The sequence below is a fragment of the Antedon mediterranea genome, chromosome 2 (genome assembly GCF_964355755.1).
Source record: "Antedon mediterranea chromosome 2, ecAntMedi1.1, whole genome shotgun sequence".
NCBI lineage: Eukaryota > Metazoa > Echinodermata > Crinoidea > Comatulida > Antedonidae > Antedon > Antedon mediterranea.
The window spans coordinates 3,041,227-3,062,610 of record NC_092671.1 but is presented as its reverse complement, the minus strand read 5'-3'; the positions used below and the strand labels follow the sequence as shown (position 1 = coordinate 3,062,610).

General features: G+C 33.6%; 3 protein-coding genes across 3 annotated transcripts; 2 read left to right on the top strand and 1 right to left on the bottom strand.

The window, feature by feature from the left end:
• The first annotated feature begins 2,847 nt into the window (after positions 1-2,847).
• Positions 2,848-12,681, top strand: LOC140040063 (cysteine sulfinic acid decarboxylase-like). The gene is made up of 15 exons (XM_072085723.1): positions 2,848-2,970; positions 3,415-3,471; positions 3,797-3,907; positions 4,168-4,293; positions 4,574-4,664; positions 5,912-6,018; positions 6,903-7,018; positions 7,338-7,417; positions 8,155-8,209; positions 8,421-8,537; positions 8,904-9,047; positions 9,564-9,766; positions 10,262-10,313; positions 10,412-10,501; positions 10,626-12,681. The coding sequence occupies exons 1-15, from the start codon at positions 2,889-2,891 to the stop codon at positions 10,803-10,805; spliced, it is 1,611 nt and encodes a 536-aa protein (XP_071941824.1). The 5' UTR covers positions 2,848-2,888; the 3' UTR covers positions 10,806-12,681.
• On the bottom strand, positions 12,665-18,036 carry LOC140040064 (probable acyl-CoA dehydrogenase 6). Its single transcript, XM_072085724.1, has 9 exons — positions 17,854-18,036; positions 17,381-17,501; positions 16,737-16,866; positions 16,370-16,476; positions 15,805-15,972; positions 15,540-15,713; positions 15,188-15,349; positions 14,581-14,740; positions 12,665-13,709 (listed from the first exon to the last, which is right to left on the bottom strand). The coding sequence occupies exons 1-9, from the start codon at positions 18,034-18,036 to the stop codon at positions 13,622-13,624; spliced, it is 1,293 nt and encodes a 430-aa protein (XP_071941825.1). The 3' UTR covers positions 12,665-13,621.
• A 254-nt stretch (positions 18,037-18,290) lies between these two features.
• LOC140039503 (isoamyl acetate-hydrolyzing esterase 1 homolog) lies at positions 18,291-20,682 on the top strand. The gene is made up of 6 exons (XM_072085111.1): positions 18,291-18,397; positions 18,635-18,687; positions 18,820-19,015; positions 19,316-19,415; positions 19,645-19,772; positions 20,275-20,682. The coding sequence occupies exons 1-6, from the start codon at positions 18,350-18,352 to the stop codon at positions 20,440-20,442; spliced, it is 693 nt and encodes a 230-aa protein (XP_071941212.1). The 5' UTR covers positions 18,291-18,349; the 3' UTR covers positions 20,443-20,682.
• The last annotated feature ends 702 nt before the right edge of the window (positions 20,683-21,384 follow it).

Here is a 21,384-nt window from a genome sequence, read left to right as displayed (position 1 = left end):
TGCATTCGATGAAACAACTTTGTTTACGGTATCTGTTATTGTTGATTAATATTTTAGATTTTTGGTTGATACTAATAACAACATTTATTCAACATTTAACAGTGTTATGGGCTCCCGTATGGGCTAGATACACAGAAGCCAAAGTGGCTTGTCTTTGTAGTCTAAACATAAAACATAGACGGACGCATTAAATAAAAAAAAAAAAGACATTTGAGACAGAAAAAGAAAAAAACAAAGTGAGATTAAGCAAAATATTTACAACTCCATTGTGCAGTAGCAATAGTAGCTAGCAATATGCTGCCTATAATGTATTATCTACCATTTTATTTCCCTCTCTTGGCATATTTTTTTTCAATATATATCTAGGACTATACTGCCGTACTTTGAGAAAAGGCATTATCTACATTTTTTTCGAAATTGAGATATTTGTCTTATTTGATTCTTAAAGCTCAGGTACAGGCATGAAGTTTAAATTTAATATTTGGTTAATTGTACATAAATCAAATATTTGTAACAGAAATCGAGACGAAAAAACATGAATTTCACTTAATATGGTCAAATACAAAATTTGGCAAAATTCTTCCATAAAAACCAGGAAGACTTTTTTTCAGTAGTTAGGTAGTTAACCTAATGTAATAACATGTCTGGTGACTCCCTAGACGGTGAAAAAAGATGGTGGATATACGGTGGATAATTTTTGCTATAGCATGAAAATAAAAATCTGAAGTTGAATAAAAATATCAGAAATGTAATATTCAAGTTATATTACCTATATTTAGTCATCTGATAACATTTTTTACCACACGGTTTATTTTTCATAGCTTTTTAAAATGCCTCTCTATTTACAAAATGTGTGTACAAACGAATAAAGATCATACTGTGTAATTTGAACTATCCTCCCACTGATAAGAAAGTGCTTATTTTCAACAAACTCGTGTAACACAAATAAAATCCCCAAAATTATGAAACATAGGGGAAACTATAGATTGTTAATTAATGGAATGTATGATCAATAGAAATTTTTTGCCCGCACCTGGCCTTTAAGGGCATAATTTAACATCTGAATTGACCATACATGGCATATTTTTGTTTAATGTTCTTCTCAAGACTATACATTTAGAAATAGAATATTATTTGTATGTTTTTTATAATAAACAAAAAAGCGTTTTGCTCATTTACTCAAAAGTACCTTTTTGTAGATAATGCCTTTTCTCAAAGTACGGCAGTATAGTACCAGTCAGTACCGGCCAGGGGTGGCGCCAGGATCTTCCCGACGCGGGGGCTACATTCCCCGACGAGGGGGCTATGCGAGCGAAGCGAGATCACTAGGCTGGGGGCCAGGGGGGCCGCCAAGGGCCCCCGGTGGGGGTCCAGGGGGCTTCTCCCCCGGAAGCAACGCGTTCTAGCGTCATTTGAGGTCATTTTAATCAGATTTAGGGTAGCCATTTTTTCCATTTTTTATAATGCATAAATAAAATACTGCGTGCAAAAAAACGATGCGCGATGACTGTTTCAATCCATATTTTTCAATTTAAAAAATAAAAGTTCAAAGAAAATTTAGAAAAATAGTGTTGGAGGTCCCGGAAATTGGACTTAATATACTTCAAAACATGAAACAAAATATATAAGTCCCTATCATGGTTGTGACTGAGCTAAGAAATGTTTGAAAAATAGAGATGTTAGGTCCCGGAAAATGCACTTCTTGTACTTCGAAATATGACCAGCTTTATTGTTGGGGCTGAGCTAAGAAACTGTTTAAAACTAGAGCTGCAGGTCTTCAACAAATTGCATTTTATACTTTGGAAACATCAGGCCTAGAGGCTTAAAAAACGCAAGCGTAGACCTTTTTCAGTCGGGGAAATAAGTTTATTCCTCCCAAGTGTATGCGTGCGTACTATCTGGACTTCCGAGTGGTGAGAAATTCATGACATACAGGACATTGAAAATGTAATAACTTAGCTATAATAAGATGTTGGCTAAGCAAAAATGGCATGTTTTTTTGTTTAGTAATGGATGAAAAATTTATTTTAGGTGCCCCACGTTACAGAAGGTTACTTGTAAATTAAAAAATTGGTGAACATACGAACAATTAACATAATTCGTTTTTGCTGTAGTGTAGCGTACGTCGACGCAGTACACGACGTAACCGTCAGTAAACTTCGCCTGGAAAATAACTACAGTACACATTTTGGTCCCTGGATGGAACATGATATCACGCGTCTCGACCCAACGTTGAACGATTCGTACAAGGGGATACCGCCAGACAAGTGCGAACCTATAGCTATTGTTTAGTAGTAAGTTAGGTCGCTGGCAATAATGAATGCATATAAAGTGCATAATATCACTCTGACGTACTCTCACGGTCAATGAAACGTCACGGTTTTCTAGGCGCTGAAGCTAGCTACGAAGTGAACGCGAACGCTTTTTACTGTATATTATATTCCCCGACAAAAAGTACCCGTGTTCCCCGACGGGGGGCTAGGCTCCCCGACGAGGGGGCTAGAGCCCCCGTAGCCCCCCCGCTGGTACCGGCACATATTAATGTGTTACTTAAAAAATGTTTCAAATCATTTTTAACAATCTGTTACCTCTGCCACGACTTTCATATATAATAGTAATTGGTAATATCGATTTAGTTTTACAGCTTAGCTTATTATAATTATTAATTAATTTATAATAATAGTTTTATTAATCGATAAACAATATAATGCGAGAACTTTAATACGTGCCCAAGCTTTTGCCTCCTCGTTTATAAATATGTATTATCGAGTGGTAAAACTTAGTTTGAAATGTCAAGTCTGTGACGTCACAGCTATTAGCCGCAGCAGCGTGGTGGAAATTTTCATGCTGACCTGGAGCTGAGCCTAAACTTAGTACGTCTGCTTATAATGCTTCAATTCAGAAGCATTCTATCCTCAACCAAACACGTTGCACATCAGTTTGCACTGCACAAGGAAACACATTTAAAAGGTACGGTATGAGCCTATAGTTATTAGTAAACAATAGTCAGTAGTGGTTGTATGCTGTAATAATAATGCTAGGCCTCTAGCCTTACACTGACTTATTAACGCCTGTCAGCAGTGGCAAACTTTTATCTATGAAGCCGGGTAAGTTGGTTTGGGTGCTGCTCCTGTGTGTGATAAGCTAGCTAGAACAGGGCAAAGGTCAATTAAACCGGTTGATATACGATGGCTGGCAGTTGCTACTCTCTTTATGCTCACCAATTACCTGATATAAATGTGGGTTAAAGACGTTATAAATAAGTCTAACTAATATAAGTAATAATTGTACATTTTGTATAAACCTATTTTAGTACAGTTTAACTGGTGTGATAAATTGTTTTTCTGAATTTTTAATTATTTGAAGTTTCGATCTTCTCTATCCAAAAAAAATCTTTCTAATATTTTTTTTTAGCTGCAAGAGCTATGAGTTCTTTATCAAAGTCACAACGCTTGGATAATGGTGCAATTGGTGAGTTTTTGTTTTATTTATGTAATTTTCATCGCATCATTTGTGTGCATAATTAATTGATTTAAAAGCTGGAATAATTTTAAACTTCTAAAAAGTACATTAACAGGGGCGGTTCCATTAATTGTGTTAATATTTTGTCAAAAATATCAAATTTCATTTTAGCTGTCAAAAAGGGAGCACAAATTATAATTCAATTTAAAATAAAATATTTACTTTATTCAAAAAGTGTATTACACAAATACTGAATGGTTTGTAAACATTTTCTTTTAAATTACCCATCCTGTGAATATTGTACACTACTTGCAATTATTGCTTTGTTTTAAAGCCAACGGCATTCACAGACAGAATCTCCCAGCTGACCAACAGTTCTTCTGTGATGCATTTGAATTAGTTTTCAAAGAGGGCGTGCTAGATGCAACGAAACCAGACACAAAAGGTACGTTTTTTTATAAAAACTGACTAAAAAGGCAAAATATATTGCCAATAAAAATGTATGTGTAGAGGATAGTGCTTAGATTTATCTTTGATAATTTATGGTTGCTTTATTTTTCAAAATATTATATAAATAGTTCACACATGCTAGAGTTGTGTGTACATAGAACTTCCATGTTTTGATGGTAGCTATATAATATATAGCTACCATCAAAACATGAAAGTTCAAATACAATTACATTTTGTTTGTCTCTTTGATACTAGTTGTAGAATTCCATGATCCTGAGGCTCTTAAAGGATTGGCTGACTTAAGCATACGCGACGATGGAGAGACCGATGCACAAGTACTGGACCACTGTCGGAGTGCCTTCAAGTACGCCGTCAAACCAGGTTGGTTATTAGTTATTTTTGTTAACTTACAACCCCTCCATTGGAATCTTTACTGTGAAATGAATATAGCAAAATATATATATTTTAATACTACAGGCAAAGACACCTCTAATGAAGGATACTTCCCTGTGAAACGAGCAAGAGTATTTGTATATTGGTATTAATACATTTGTATGAAGAGGACACTTCGTAATAATAAATAATAACATAAATAAATAGAATAATAAAATTCATATTTATATTAAATAAATTAAACAATTTGTTAACCTTTTAATTCCAGCAAGTCCTCATTTTTTTAATCAACTGTTTGCGGGTCAAGATTTATATGGTCTGGCTGGTCAGTGGTTGACCGATGCCATCAATGCTAGTCAGTAAGTCTTTTCTATATTACATTTGAATATTTTAATAGTAATAATCACAAATTAAAATTACAAAAGCCAGTAGAAAGTGTCTTCCACTGTATGTGTTATCTACCCTCTAGTTTGAACTAAACTAATTTGTGATTCCTTTTATTTCAATGGAAATATAAAATCAATGCTTTATTGGTAAATACCCTATTCACACTAAAGCTCTGTCTACATATTATGTGATTGTGCATATCACTACCATATTTGGGCACATCACACTTTTTTGTCAAAGTAGTTTGATAGAGCATAACATTATCCTTTGATTCAGCTAGTTTTGTTTAGGCACTATCTTCGCTTACAAAAGATGAACCTAACCAAAGTCATGATCCCCATGCAGGCTATACAATTCCTAATTCATTGAAATTATATATATAGAAATTACATTGTATATTATTACAAAGGCAAGTTTATATGTTTAGATTTATACAGCATAGTATCATGTACATGAATGTGAGTTTTTGAATAGAAAGTACACAGTAGAACCCCTATTAAGGGGACACCTTTGGGTCTAACAAACATAACTTGTCCCATGGATAGAGATTTCCCATGGGAGTTTACTGTATTAAGAATACCACACGTTAGAACCAATCAGTGGTTATGGTATAAATAATGTGTTTTTATAGTGTAATATAGGTGATGAACTACAGTAAAACTCCTATTAAGGGAACACATTCGAGACCCATCAAAATGTCTTATTAATAGAAGGGTTCCCTACCTAGGCGTTCTACTGTAATTTTGATTAAATATATTTAAAGTAAAATTCTCAATGTATTACAACATGAGATGAATTTGAGGTATATCTGCATCTGCAAATACCATCAACACTTTGCGATATGCATCAATAAACTCAATTCATGTTTGATTGCCTTTTGGTGACAAAGTAATTAGAATATTGTTATTATCTCACATTCCTCATAAATATTCTATTTTGGTTAAAAGTTAATTAGAAACCAATATTTTTCTATTTATTTCAAGGTCATGTTTTAGTTTTGATGATTAAGAATTAATTATTTTGATTAGCCTGTCCTACCTCCTTTATGTTTTTATGGGTGGAGGGGGAGGTGTGGGGGAATGTGTGTTGGGAAATAACCTTCTTTGGGTTTAAAGTTTTTAATATTGCCTTAAAACTTAATGGATTATTATAGTTAACAGCTATATCAATTTTGGAAATTTTCAATATATCTTTTATTTTATTCACTTTTTACTTAAAGGTACACTTTCGAGGTTGCTCCCCTTTTCACACTTATTGAACATGAAGTATTTGCAAAGTTCAGGGAATTATGTGGTTACAAAACTGGTGATGGCATCTTCTGTCCAGGTTAGTACAAGTTTCTAATTAAGTACCGAGTTGACCGATGGCCATGATGTTAAAGCTTTGTTCCCACTAGGAAGTGCAACGGAAGCGAGTTGACCAATTTTGACGCGATGGATCATGCGTTGCATTTAAGTAGAAACCAAACTCTTAAAGAAAGCCTTGGTATACAGTGTTTAAAATATATATAGGGGGGCCAAGACCAAAAAAATATCCAAAACCAAAATAGCAGCGTAAAAGTTGGCATGTCAGCATTTATCATTCTTCATTATAATGAGCCTTTCACTTTACATGTACGTGCAATGGATCCATTTTAAGTGTGCATTTCAATTTATCTCCTGTGTGAAAGCCATTGGTTTATAGCAAGAAGTAGAATTGGGCAATTAGTTAGCCACCCCTGGGCGTTCCATTTAAGATTGTTGGTAAAATCAATGAGTGTATTTGGAGTAAGTGGCAAACAGGATTAAATGAAAGATCTATTACTCACTATTGATTATAACAACATGTCTAAATATAGATTGTCATTAAAAGAACTTGAATTATCACAAATGAGAGGTACTGTATAAAAAAAATGAAGAAAGATTTCAAAACACAATATAATAATTCTGTACCTCTGTTCCCACTTAAACTCAATGACGTAGGTACAACGCAAGTGAGTTGATCAATCACAAGTTTGGATGATCTATCGCGTCGTGATTGTGGTTATTTGCGATACACTTTCATCTGAGTGGGAAACCAAGCATAAATTGCTGCCATTTTTGTGGTTAATATTTAATTAGCATCATGTAATTGAGCTCCATATTGTTTACAATATCTCCAGATTTTGTTTACATAATGTATATTATAGTAGGTCTGTCGTCAATTTTAGACATGTTATTTTTATTCCATAGGTGGTTCACTTGCCAATATGTATGCGCTGAATGTTGCTAGGTATAAACGATTCCCAGAATCAAAGGAGAAAGGTCTTTATGGAATTCCAAAGCTTGCCATTTTCACATCGGAACAGGTGAGATAAAATCATGATATAAGGTAAAAAACCAACAAGTCAAAGATGGTTTAAATAATGAAATGAAGTAAATAATAATAAAATAATAAATTGTTTACAAAAATGTAGAAAGATTATATCGGGGATGAAGAACAGGTAGTGTTTTAGGAACAAATAAAATTGGTTATGGAACTGCTTTTGTTCTTCCTCTTCCAAATAGTGTTAGTTTTGCAGTTTTATGAAAATCAACCTTATTGATATTTGATGATGAGGTATATAAAAATACAATTTTTGATCTAGACCTACGTTTATCTCTAGAAATCACTTTTGTTCTTTACAGAGCCATTATTCACTCAAAAAAGGAGCATTCTTCCTTGGTTTAGGTCTTGACAGCCTTAAGATTGTCAAATGTGATGAAATGTAAGTACAGTACTGTAGTACACCTTCTTTGGCACACCCCTATTCGGGAAACACCTTTGTTATAGGGACACTCCTGTTTAGGGAAAACCCCTATTAAGAGGACACCCCTATTCAGCGGACACCCCTGTTTAGGGAACACCCCTATTAAGAGGACACCTCTATTCAGGGAACACCCCTGTTAAGAGGACATCCCTATTCAGGGAAAACCCCTATTAAGAGGACACCCCTATTCAGCAGACACCCCCTGTTTAGGGAACACCCCTATTAAGAGGACACCTCTATTCAGGGAACACCCCTGTTAAGAGGACATCCCAACGAATGAGGGGCAATATATTTGTTAACACTATGGCCAACCCTATTAAGGGGAAATACGGATTCTACTGTAATTTGTGTTCTCTTATATAAGTTGTATTCATTTTTTATATCGTTCCTTGTTGGACTCCATTAAACAGAATTAATTTAATTTAAGATGGTATATAATAGCCTCATAATTTGTATATCGTCGAACACTGGTTAGGTCTCTCAATTTTGGCTTAATCGGGCAGAATTAATCAATCCATCAAAAAACAACCTGTGGCCCTACTTAAAGACTGTATAATAAATTGGTGTATTTTTGGACACTGGTTGGGTAAGTGCCCGGTGATCAATACTCTCGCTTTATCGATACCATCACTTAGCGTAGACATTATTGATTTGGATGATGTCTGCATAATGTTTGTAATTTGATTACTCCACAGCGGTAAAATGATTCCCGAAGAACTTGAGAAGGAAATTGAAAAAGCAACGCAAGACGTAAGTTTGAAAATAGGAATACACTTGGAGATCATGTCAAAATTATTCTACTGCAGTTACTGTAGTTACTGCAGTAAACAATGTTTGATTTATGTTTTAAAATAATTTTTGTGAAAGCAACTTTGGGTACAGCTCCATGCTATAATAATATATACACTCATAGAATATGTAAAAAATAATAAAAAAAACCTCAAATTATTTAACATTTCAGGGGTTTTTGCCATTTTTTGTGAATGCAACGTCTGGTACCACGGTGCTTGGTGCGTATGATCCTTTGGAGCCAATTGCTGACATTTGCAAAAAGCATGATTTATGGCTGCATGTTGATGTAAGTATTTATAGATTTCAAGTATTTTAAAAAGTTAAATATTGATAGTTTTACTGTAGTATTAGACGTTTTAACATTTCAACTGATGATATGCTTTGATTAATAAGAGTCACTCAAAACAGCATAGGCTGACATGCATGAGGCCCTCAACTCTACACAAAATAATAGTACATATACATAAAACATAAAAAGTCAAATGGCCTAGCGGTTAAGGCAGATATTAAAGATATAAAGTGATGCTTATGAAAAATATATGTGTTACAAAATGATGGTCAGGAGCCCAAACTAAATTCTTATTTTTATTGAAAATATTGTTTATTTATTCTTTGCCATCAGTAAATAATGTTTTTATATTTTCACGTATAGGCGGCCTGGGGTGGTGGAGCCTTGCTGTCAAATAAATACAAGTATCTATTGAAAGGAATAGAGAGGACCGACTCAATGACCTGGTGTCAACACAAGATGATGGGCGTTCCGCTTCAGTGCTCTGCCTTTGTCATGAACGGAAATGTAAGATATATATTATAGCAGACTTCTACACAAAAGCTCTGCCTCAAACTAGTTTGACAAAAAAAGTGTGATGTTTCCAATTATGGTAGTGATATGCCAAAATATGGGAGTGATATGCCCAAAAATGGTAGTGATATGACATCATCATGTCTACATATGAGCCCATATGTAGGTGTGGGTGAGTGGCCGAGCGGTTAAGACAGTGGAACCGTAATCACGTAGCCATAACATCGGCAGGGGTTCGAGGCTCACTCACTCCATGGTTCTGGTGGTAGAACGAGTCTTCTCGGATAAGGACTATAAACCGTAGGTCCAGTGTACACAACTTGCTCGTGTGCACTTTAAAGAACCTAGTACATCTTTCGAGACGAGTAGGGGGTTACAACGGTGTATCAGTACATCACAGCCACTGATCACCAACTGGGCCCTCTGGGAGACCAGTCTTTGACTGAAGAGGTTACCCAGTATAAATATATATTTCAATCAATCAATATATATTTTTGCTTTCTATTTTAGGAAGGACTTCTACACAAAGCACATGCAGCTGGAGCTAGGTATTTGTTTCAACAAGACAAATTCTATGATATGTCCTACGACACAGGTGACAAATCAATCCAGTGCGGACGCAAAGTAGATGCATTTAAAGTTTGGCTGATGTGGAAAAAGAAGGGAAACAAAGGATTTGAAGAAGAGATTAACACAAAGTTTGCTAACTCAAGGTAAGATGTTTATTTGTCTGTTCACACTGACGGAAATATGGTTTTGTCTATGTATTGTACACAATGTCTGAACTAGGGAGGGGTTAGTGTAAACCACCTATTACAACACTGATAAGCAAGATAAGCATATGACACTAACAATTTTCAAATAATGCATCAACGTTTTTGGCGCAAGTCAACAACAACAACCAATTAAATTGATTTCTGCATACCAAAGTTTCGCCTGATAGTTGACAGTGTATGAAACAGATGACGTCGCTACTACAGAGTCTGAAGACTTTGTTAAAGCGCTAATTAAAATGTGACCTCACTTTACAAAGTTTATGAAAAAAAATGTTTATTTATATTGAATATAAACATCCAGCTATGCAGTTGCCCCATTGGTCGTAGAAATTAATATTTTGCTGTGTTCAGAACCAGGTTGCTAAACACAAGTACACATGGCCAATACCATGGCAACTACTTTGTTTTTTAAATCTTTATTCTTTTTTTTAGATACATGGCTGAAGTTATTAAGAGCAGAAACGATTTCACTTTGGTTCTTGAGGTTAGACATTTATTCAATTTCAATATTATAAACGCATAAACAATTTATTCCCATTGAAAGATTTCGTATATATATTTTGTTCTTTTTTTTTTCATCAGCCTCAATGTACCAATGTGTGTTTCTGGTATGTACCTCCCCGTCTTCAAGGATTGGAACGAACCCCGGAATTTTGGGAGAGGATGAGAAAGGTATGTATATATATTTATATTTCATTAGAGGGTGTATTAATTTTGATACAATTGAGGAATATAGTGTTGTTCTGCAGTTACAAGGCAAGGTTTTTTAATTTATTTTTTAATTGTATTTAAATAGGTTGCACCAATTATCAAGGAAAGAATGGTTAGAAATGGATCTCTCCTGATTGGCTACCAACCACTTGAACCCAGGGTCAACTTCTTCCGTCAGATATTTGCTAATGCCCGTACATCTAAAGAAGACATAGACTTCATCATCAATGAAATCGCTACACTGGGGAAAACCCTAGAGGTTTAAATGAAAATTGGGCTAGAGTAACGAAAGTTATAACTTGTTATATGCTTGTGTATCGATTTCTCTACACTGAATTATAAGCGATAATCGGTTTATCACGAAGATCCTGAATAATACTTTATTTTTTAGTTTGAAAGTTTTTCTTGAACATTTCATAAATTAAACTTTTCTTGAATAAAAATAATTTTTTAACTAAATGCTTTTCCAGGAAACTAAAAATAAATCTGCCAACAATTTTGGAAATTTATGCTTCGAGCATGGAGGTATAATTATAACTCTATGCTTGGAGTATTGGCATTTTTTCTGGATTTTATGTCAAACTTAAAGAATAAAGATAATGTGATTGTGTGTGAGGATGCATGTGTTAAAATGTAGCGGATCAGTTAGCCCACCCAAGCTCCAGTTTCATTTGTAGCTAGGAATGAACTAGACACATTAACGGGTTTGGTAATATGTGTTAAAATGTAGCGGATCAGTTAGCCCACCCAAGCTCCAGTTTCATTTGTAGCTAGGAATGAACTAGACACATTAACGGGTTTGGTAATATGTGTTAAAATGTAGCGGATCAGTTAGCCCACCCAAGCTCCAGTTTCATTTGTAGCTAGGAATGAACTAGACACATTAACAGGTTTGGTAATATGTGTTAAAATGTAGCGGATCAGTTAGCCCACCCAAGCTCCAGTTTCATTTGTAGCTAGGAATGAACTAGACACATTAACGGGTTTGGTAATATGTGTTAAAATGTAGCGGATCAGTTAGCCCACCCAAGCTCCAGTTTCATTTGTAGCTTGGAATGAACTAGACACATTAACGGGTTTGGTAATATTATTGTCTGTACACTATTTTAATATCTGGTAAAATATTTCCACCGAACAAATTTTTAAAAGTTGTGAAATATATATATAGAATTATATCCCCGGGCGGTTTAAAATTCATGTTCTGTGCCTGTTGTGTTTATATATCATTGTTATAAATTCGTATATCATGTGACCATTTTAAACGCCCGTCAGCTGAAAGTGAACATTCTAATTTTAAGTGTCCTAATATTTATTGTTCAAATGAATATTTTGTCAAAACTAATTCTATTTAAATTGTAGCTATTAAGATAAGTTATTCTGGTTTTCAAGTTAAAAAACTGTAACTGTAGGCAAGAGTTATAGCTTGCCTATCATCCCGGAGTCCTGGGTCCAATGCCTATCTATGCCTGTCTAGTGTCATGATATTTTCCCACAATATCAACTCAACTGATTAAATTATCTATTGGCACTCTTTTTAAATGTGTGTAAGATTGTGTGTATGTAAAACACTAGATATACCATTACAAAATACACTATAGTATGCAACAAATGTATGTATTACAGTAATACAATATTTAACTACAGTACAGTATAATGTATTAATAGAGTCTTACTTCTGATTGGCTGACTTCACTGCCATCTAGTTAACACTCTAGTTTAATTTAATACCTCTATGGTCTTATTTGTTAATTGTCAAAAAAATGTTATGTTGTGTTTGAGACTTATCTCCTGCCTTTATGATTATTTTACAATGCATTCTATAATATAAATATATTAATTGATTATATTTACTCATATACAAATACCTCGTAAGACAACCATCGAGTTTTATAAACTTTGGATGCTATATTATAATTTAGTTTATTTAATGCAGTTTCTATAAATTCAGTTGTCTTTTATTATACAGAGATGAATGGATGAAAACAATATATACTATGGAAAAAAGGCCCTCCCTATAAGAGTTTGTTTACACCTCTTTGAGGAAATTCTGTTTTTTTTTTACAATAAGGGGTTTTTTTGGGGACAGACGTGATGTACGATACCTTTTTATTTGGTATGAATAAAGTATTACAAAAATGTTATTGTGTTTAATTTTCTTTGATTTAAAAAAAAAGAAGGGAGGCAAATTATAACTCCTTTACAGAAGTACTCGCCACTAGGTGCGTTCATATAAGCTTTCATGACTTCACTACCACGATCTGCTTTGAGAAGAATATACACCACTCAAATCGGATCATGATCTATTTATTTTAATGAAGGTGTTTATCCAAATAAACATCATTTTGAATAAACGCCCAGAGGCCTTTATTTATTTTCTCAAATAAACGCCCCGCCACATGCATATACTACACAATGTTTTATTACACATTTGTATTTGATTGATGACATGACATGATCTACGATTGACCAAGCATTTTGATACAATTTTTACTGTACTTTATTACTTCTCAATGCATTGTATTTTTTCATATCCATTTATTTCATTATACATGTTACCATTACTACACCCAAATAAAATAAACGCCTCCCACAAATAAACCCCCTCCCTAAAAACCCTTCTGAACAATAAATGCAATGGGTATTTATTTGAATAAATACAGCAAGTGTTCTATGGACCAATAACGTTGTGTGCAACTAAATAATTTTAATATGAATTATGAACAATTCAGCACTTCACTGATTTAGCATTTTATTGTATCACTATTGTTAGATACTATATCAATATGTTCTGCTAGGGTGACTATTAAATAATTCACTCTGTCTTCTCGGTTTGAATAACTTATAGTATACATAGATGCATTGCAATGTGCATGGAATGAAAGATCTACATTAAGAGTAATCTGAAATGAAATTCCAGGATGAAATCTCAATGAACAAAAGAATAAATTTTAACTATACACCAGTTTTGCAATCATAACTTTCTATTTCCAATCAATAAATATTTACAATATGATACTAAATCTTTTTCATTCAATATCATTGAAAAATGCAATCCTTTCAAATTAATTTCCTTCGTACGACTTATTTTCCTTGGCCTGGCAGGGTTTTCATGTGCTTACAAATAATAGATAACATCACTTCATCTGCACCACCACCAATTGATAATAATCTGAGAATTAAAAAAAATTATACAAATTATATTTTCTTTTAATTAAATATTATACAAATAATGAATGTTTATGAGTGCAATGGTACAAATAATGGCACGAGGTGAATGATGAAAGGTTATATCAACGAGGCAAAGCCGAGTTGATATAACCTTTCATCATTCACCAAGTGCCATTATTTGTACCATTACACGAATACAAAACATTCATTATTTGTTTTATATAACATCTAGACGTTTTTTTTTCGTACACAAAAATGTTTCAAAAAGTACTATTTAACGATCGTTGAATAGTGCGTACTATTGCACGCCATGTGACCCACATTCGTCCAATCAAATGACAGGAATTTATATAGGTGTTATATAATATATGGTTGTTTACTTTAGATTCTGGCATGCTTGTATGAACAAAACCGAGTTGATTATGTCATAGCGTGATGGTATAGATTCTGGCATGCTTGTATGAACAAAACCGAGTTGATTATGTCATAGCGTGATGGTTATAAACTTTCCTCCGTCTATCAGATCAAACGGTAAATCAACCAATTATATTCCCGATAAGAACGGAACAGAGTATACTAGGATTATAAGCATATGGAGATTAATACAAAAATTAAATTACCGTATCCTTTCCTATCTACTATCCCCTATTGTCTACCGTCTCAACGCGAAAACTCACTATACTATTATTTATTCTTTATACTCTTCAGTCTAAGACTGTTTTCCCAGAGGACCCAGTGTATATATATATATGAGTATGTGACAGTATTTGTGTGTGAAATATTACTCCGGGGTAACCTACTACCCGTCTCGAAAGATGTACTATTGAGCCTCGAACCCTTGTCGATGTTAACATCAATGCCTTAAAACTTACCTAAAATCCCTGTAAAATCTGCTAACAAGAACTTCATTGGTAAAACCCATGCCTCCCCAGTACTGCATACATGAATCAGTGACTTCTCTAGCAAGACGTCCACTCTTTAATTTACACATTGAAGCTAAATTCGTAACATCAGTTCCTTTTGCATACATACCTGCAAAGTGATGATATATTAGGAACCATGTCAATATTATTCTACTGCAGTTACTGCAGAAACTAAATTGTGGGTAATCAAACACACTGTTTGTTGCAGTGACTGTCTCGTAAACTTTGTCATTGAAACAAACTAAAATCTTTAAAACACTTATTATAGTAAAAAAGCTAGTTACTGCAGTAACTGCAGTAGAAAAATGTTGTCGTAATCCCTTAAATTTCCAACTCCCAAAATGCAGCATTTCAATTAATAAAAGGTCTAAATGTAGAATTGTAGTAAGAAATTTTCTTATAGTAAGTGTAGATTCAATCCATACAAACATCCCCCACCACACCACCCCAAAAAAGAAAACAATATCTCCACCCACTTCTCCTTCACTACTCCCAAAATCTCCACACCCCACTCCTTCTTCACCACTCCCAAAATCCCTTTTACAGAATAACTTACCAATTGTCCTATACATCAATGATCTAAGCAGTTCTATTTCTGTTTGTAATTCAGCAAGTCTAAAATGAACACACTGATTTGATAGAATACTCTTTCCAAATGCCATCCTCTGACCCGTATATTCAATTGTATCACGGATTAGTCTATCCAATGGTTCCAACGCTAAAAAAATAAATGCCATGTTAAAATCTTCTAGAAATCAGTCCACAAGCCAAAAAAGTATTATATCACAACTACTTTGGTGTCTCACATTTCTAAAACTAAAACTCATCCTCTTCCCTTAACAACTTTTAAGATCCTGCTTCAACACCCCCACCACTCCTCAATGCAAGCCAAAAGCACTACCTCTTACCTACAGCAGAACCCCACATTCTTTCCTCTTGGAATTGCATCATCTGGTACATGAACCCTGCACCCTCCTGACCTATGATGAACTTCTTTGGTATGACCACATCCTCAAAGAAAAGCTGAGCTGTGTCTGAACATTTCATTCCAATTTTCTCTATCTTCTTTGCTCGGATAACACCTGAAAATTATGTACATTTTATGAATACAGATTTTCCAATTAAAAAAAAGGATATTCCTGTTGAAAGCAATTTGAATATTCACGACCTTACCTTTAGTGGACATTGGTAGACAGAAAAGTGATTTGTTTTTGTGGGCAGGCCCGTCATTCGTATTAGCCAATAAACAAATCCAATCAGCTTGGTGTCCATTAGTAATCCACATCTTGCTACCATTGATAATATAGTCATCTCCTTTCTTTACTGCTGTTGTTTTTATGTCTGTAAAAAAGGACATTTTATAAAATATCTTTAAAGTGGTAATACAGAACAAAGTAATACACAACCCAATAGCTATTGGTGTTGATAATCTATGAGTTTATAGAGAATATTCCATTAGATGATAGGGGTGCTCAACTGTAAATTTTATAAATGTATCCTCTCTTTGGAGAGGAATTGCTATTTTTGGTTTATCCAGGTTAGGCAGGCATTTGAAGATGTAAATGTACAGTTTATTTATGATCCAAATATTAATTATTTTACTAATAATAATTTTTTCTAAATGTGTCAGAAAGACAACTTTTTAAAATTACATTACTTTCTACTACAAAGTATTATATAGTACAGCATATAAACAATATATCTTTTTTTAAGCATTGGACAAAATGTGTGAACTTACTGGCAACATCTGAACCAGCAGTTGCTTCACTGACACCCAAACATGCAACTACATCACCTGCAACAGTGGGTCGTAGAAATTCTTCTTTTAGTTCATCACTCCCAAACCTATTAATAACAAGATCGGTAGTTAGTTAGTGTATAGGTTTTAATAATGTTAAAAATGATAAAAAAAATAGGGGGTCAAAATTATCCTACTGCAGTAACTACAGTATAATATTGTATGATTTTGGTTTAATGTTTCAATGTAGTTTACGAGACAGCCGCTGCAATAAACAGTGCGCGTATAATTACCAAAAATGATATTAAAAAGTAAACAAAGTGTAGTTATTGCAGGAAAATAGTTTTTACAAGGTCCTTCAGTGTACCTCGCCAATGCTGGTGTAGCCATGTCTGATTGTACCCCTATTGCCATTGGGATTCCGCCACAGTTGATTTTACCAAGTTCCAATGCTACAGCCAAGCTAAACGTAAAATCTAGTCCCAGGCCTCCATACTCTACAAACAAGAATTTGAATTGTAATTTTGTATACTGTTATAAATATATGATAATAAATGGGGAAAAAGGAAAAGATTACATAAACTTTCTGATTTTATATATACTTACTTGAAGGTATAATGGGTCGTTTGACAAGCTTAAAAGCTCTGTCTACACTATCAAACTACTTTGACAAAAAAATGTGATGTACCTAAATATGGAAGTGATATGCCCAAATATGTTAGTGATATGACATCATCATATCTTTATATCACATCACAATTTTTTATCACATAAAGTTTTGATTATGTAGAAAGATACTTTCTGTATAACAAGACTAAAAATACTGTGTATACATTCAGGAACAAAAACGTTTGTATTTAAAATATATAACTGTACTAATATATTTTTAATTATTCTAGGTCTAATTTTGTATGCTTTATTTTAAAAAAGGCACCTCTTTATCTTTAGGTAACATTTTTTTTTTGCCCATCATGTTCTACAAATAAGTTTAAATTATGTGATGTAACCTACCGGTTGGTTTTGTCACTCCGAGGAATCCCGCATCTCCCAACTTTTTGAATATTTCATGAGCAGGAAACTGTTCATTGGCTTCCCATTCATCAACATATGGGTTGATGTCACGTTCAATAAGCTGACCACATACATTATAATTTCATTATTCATTCAATTTCAAGCATTTTGTTTTTTATTTTAATACTAATAGTTAGTAAGTTACTACTAAGTAGGCCTTTTTTTAAATACTTTTTTAGAGTAATACTGTGTGTGTAAATTATTTTAGTAATACTAATTAATTACAATAACAAAATGATACAATATTTAATAAGACAATTAAATTTAGGAATCTTTTAAATTAATATTAATAATTTTCGACACAAGTACTGGCCTAGGCTTATGAAAACCCTAGTTTGTCTCCAAAAAGGGTCATTTGGTCGATTAAAGGCCGCGTTGAGTGCTTTGCAAAACAGGGAAAATTTGAGCATTACCTTGCCTAGTGATTTTCTGAGCTCTACATGTTCTGCTGTAAATATATCACCATCAGAGTTACCTGCAGAATTCGATGCATGAAGTGCTTCAGTTGACTGTGCACATTTTGGATTGGAAAATAGGCGAAAAGGCAGAGCAATTCTCCCTGGAAATAGGCCTAGGTTTCTGCAGAGTTTCGCCATATTTACTAAACTTTCAGATTTTGGAATAAACGATTATAGAATAGGAATAACGAATGACGATTATCCTCTAGTTTCGTTCACTTCATTAAATATAATATAAATTTACAAACACCTTGAAACAAAATATCAAAGGTATTTCATATTTTATTAAATCTCTATTATATCTATTGTTTAAACAGTAATTTATTTCTTTATTGACTTTGTTACACCTACACACAATAATGGTATCGTCAATCATTGTCAACAAACGTATTGGTGGCGCTCTCTAAATCAAATGTATTTTAAATTTTAAAGGTCTTCTGCACTGCAAAAGATGAGTGAATGGCCAAAAATAATATTATTTGGTGACTCAATTACGCAGGTAATAACACATTTAAATGAATTCGACGAAGGGGTCAGGGAAAGATAGGAAACCCTGACATTTTGGAAGGCTAGAATGTAAATCTGTGACATTCAGATTTCATTATTGACTGCAGCAGCTAGTACTAGGCCAGCAGTGTTCTTTTTTATCTAGTTGTGTGAAATCAAATCAATTTTGCATATACTGTCAAACAACAATACTGTTATTGACTTTTAACAATTAACATTTTTTTTCCAGTATGCTTTTAGTGATGGAGGATGGGGAGCATCTTTAGCTAACAAGCTGCAAAGGTAGTTACAATAAGTTACATCATGATTTGTCTCAGCTGCTGCTGCTTAGATTCAGTCTGACATCAAGTCTGTGGATGCAGACTTTCTGTTCCAGATTATTATATATTCTATTCAAATGTTTTTCGTTTTTAGGAAGTGTGATGTTTTAAATCGAGGCTTTTCTGGATACAATACCACCTGGGCAAAATACCTGATTCCAAAGATTGTTCCCAAAACTATCATCTTGGATGTAGTTTTAGTGACAATATTCTTTGGAGCAAATGATGCTGTCCTTACTGGCCAATCACAAAAACATGTACCACTTAATGATTACCGTCAAAACACAAAGGTATCAAGAAATTTAAACTCTGTCTACACTATCAAACTAGTTTGACCAAAAATATGTGATGTGCCCAAATATGGTAGTGATATGGATGCCAAATATGGTAGTGATATTACATCATCATGTCTATATATGGACACATCACATTTTTGTTGTCACATAAAGTTTGATAGTGAGACAGAGCTTAAGAATCTGTAATAGGATGAAACCTTTTCTTTTATTTATTCCTAATTATTTATAATTAAAAGAAAGAATTAATTCTAGCACTGAATTTTAAAATGAAAGTAATAAACTTTATTTTTTTAGGAGATGGTTGATTATTTGACTAATATTGGAATTGATAAAGAAAAGATTGTTTTAATTTCACCTCCACCTTTAGATGATAAAGCTTGGGGTAGTGGATGTGGTAAGTCATACACCTATACATTTCTATCACAGAGCCGATCCATGTTGGGGGTGGGGAGGATGCTGGGGGAGGGGGAAGAGTTGAATCAAGATCTTGTGATCTCATTTCTCTCATACTTTTTCATATGTCTGTAATTTGACCAACTTTCCATATAATTATGGACATTCAATATACTTGAGAATCTTGCAATGCCAGCCTTTATAATATTTATATATTTATGACATCATAGTTTCATCAGGTTCCGAAGTAAACAGAAAAAATGAAGTAACCGGAAAATATAGCGAAATGTGCTGTTCTGTTGCTAAGCAATGTGAGGTTGATTGTATTGATCTATGGTCATCTATGCAACAGGAAAAGGTGAGCATTAGGTCATTTGAACCTCTATTAAACCTACGGGTTGTACAATATAACATAAGCCATTTTTCTCACAGACATGCCGGCTGATGCTGTGTGTATAGATATCTGCATTGTGCCAGCATCATTACCAGGATATATATATTCACGTAAGACTATTGATTCCCCGTCTCACACTGCGGGGAATACTCCTAGGTGTTGAGCAGGTCTGGTTGATGCCGGCAAGGTGCCGGTGTGACCCATCCTAACAGAAACCCTGCCGAATGTAATAGAATATTACCTGTATATTCCTGGCACACAGTGTGAAAAAAGGGCTATAGAGAAATATATATATGCATTCTCTATTTAATAGGTTTTCAAAAGGAGAGTTTAGTTAAATTTTGTTCTCAATATTTAAAATCGAAATTTAAAAAAAATTAAAATCAATGGAAAAAAAATAATACACTGGAAATTAAAAAAATATTTTGTACATTTAATAACATTTATTTGTCTATTAATTCTACAGAATTGGGAACGATTTTTGATAGATGGACTCCACCTGTCAATTGAAGGATCACGATTCCTAGAAAAAAATCTGAGTGCATTGGTTTTGAAGAAAACTAGCAAGCTTCCTGTTTTGTTCCCAGATTGGAAAGACATCAACCCAGATCACCCAGAAGATAGTTTATTTTAATAAACAAGCACTTAAAATTTAAAACTTATTTTTGTTATTTTGTTATTTGGCGGTGATAGTTACTACTGTATTTACTTTGATTATTATACATAATTGTTATTTTATATTCTAAATTTAAAGTATTATTGGATTTTATCAATTTATTTGGTAATCTTTCCTCAGAAACACATTCCAAAAGTTTTGTTAATAACATTTTATATAAATGCAACTGGAAAATTATTATATGTTAAACAATAAAACAGTTAACGATGTATAAATTCATACCTTTTGGAATTTAGTTTTATGAATTAAAAGGTTTAAAAAAATGTTTTGACAGTCTTTTGAATTAAAAACGCCTGATTTGGCAAATATGCACACTTCTTTTTTAAATACAGAGTAATCTGATAGATAGCGCCCTCTATAATATATTCATTATTGATTATTATTACCAATCGTGTTTTACTAATTTACTTTCTCAATAATATAAGCACCGGTTTATTTGGAAAATGCAAACATACGTTTAATAGTTGATATTTAGCGCACTCTGATAATAAAAATAAAATTAATGATTTGTCCACTACCTATATGAAAACCAGAGCATATTAACAATATTAAAAACTTATTGAATTATTACATAATATAAATATTTTTAATACATTCATATAGTCGATGTCAGCGGAATGGAAAATAAAAATCTTTAATCTGCATTGCGTGTTCAAGTTCAACACGTAGCGATACTGCGTACGTATACCGGAAATGCGTTGAGCAGATCGCGCACCTGTTGAGGATGCGCGTCTTCGCACACGTGCCAGGAAATGCGTACTTTTACGCTCCAAGCTGCGTATTGCTGTTGCTCCGTAACTGGCTGTTTATAAACATCATTACTGTAACAATAACCCGATTTTGTGTATGCAACTTACAAGATCAGTTAATTAAATAATTTATGGTATAATCGATATTGTG

Bases quoted from the DNA above. Each gene is read 5' to 3' on its own strand.
- LOC140040063 (XM_072085723.1), top strand. From the start codon at position 2,889: ATGCTTCAATTCAGAAGCATTCTATCCTCAACCAAACACGTTGCACAT. The intron at 6,019-6,902 runs GTTAGTACAAGT...TTTATTCCATAG, and splicing joins TGATGGCATCTTCTGTCCAG to GTGGTTCACTTGCCAATATG. The intron at 8,210-8,420 runs GTAAGTTTGAAA...TTAACATTTCAG, and splicing joins TTGAAAAAGCAACGCAAGAC to GGGTTTTTGCCATTTTTTGT.
- LOC140040064 (XM_072085724.1), bottom strand. From the start codon at position 18,036: ATGGCGAAACTCTGCAGAAACCTAGGCCTATTTCCAGGGAGAATTGCT. The intron at 15,350-15,539 runs GTAAGAGGTAGT...TTATTTTTTTAG, and splicing joins AATGTGGGGTTCTGCTGTAG to CGTTGGAACCATTGGATAGA. The intron at 13,710-14,580 runs GTAAGTTTTAAG...TTTAATTCTCAG, and splicing joins AGATTTTACAGGGATTTTAG to ATTATTATCAATTGGTGGTG.
- LOC140039503 (XM_072085111.1), top strand. From the start codon at position 18,350: ATGAGTGAATGGCCAAAAATAATATTATTTGGTGACTCAATTACGCAG. The intron at 18,688-18,819 runs GTAGTTACAATA...TTTCGTTTTTAG, and splicing joins TTAGCTAACAAGCTGCAAAG to GAAGTGTGATGTTTTAAATC. The intron at 19,773-20,274 runs GTGAGCATTAGG...TTAATTCTACAG, and splicing joins CATCTATGCAACAGGAAAAG to AATTGGGAACGATTTTTGAT.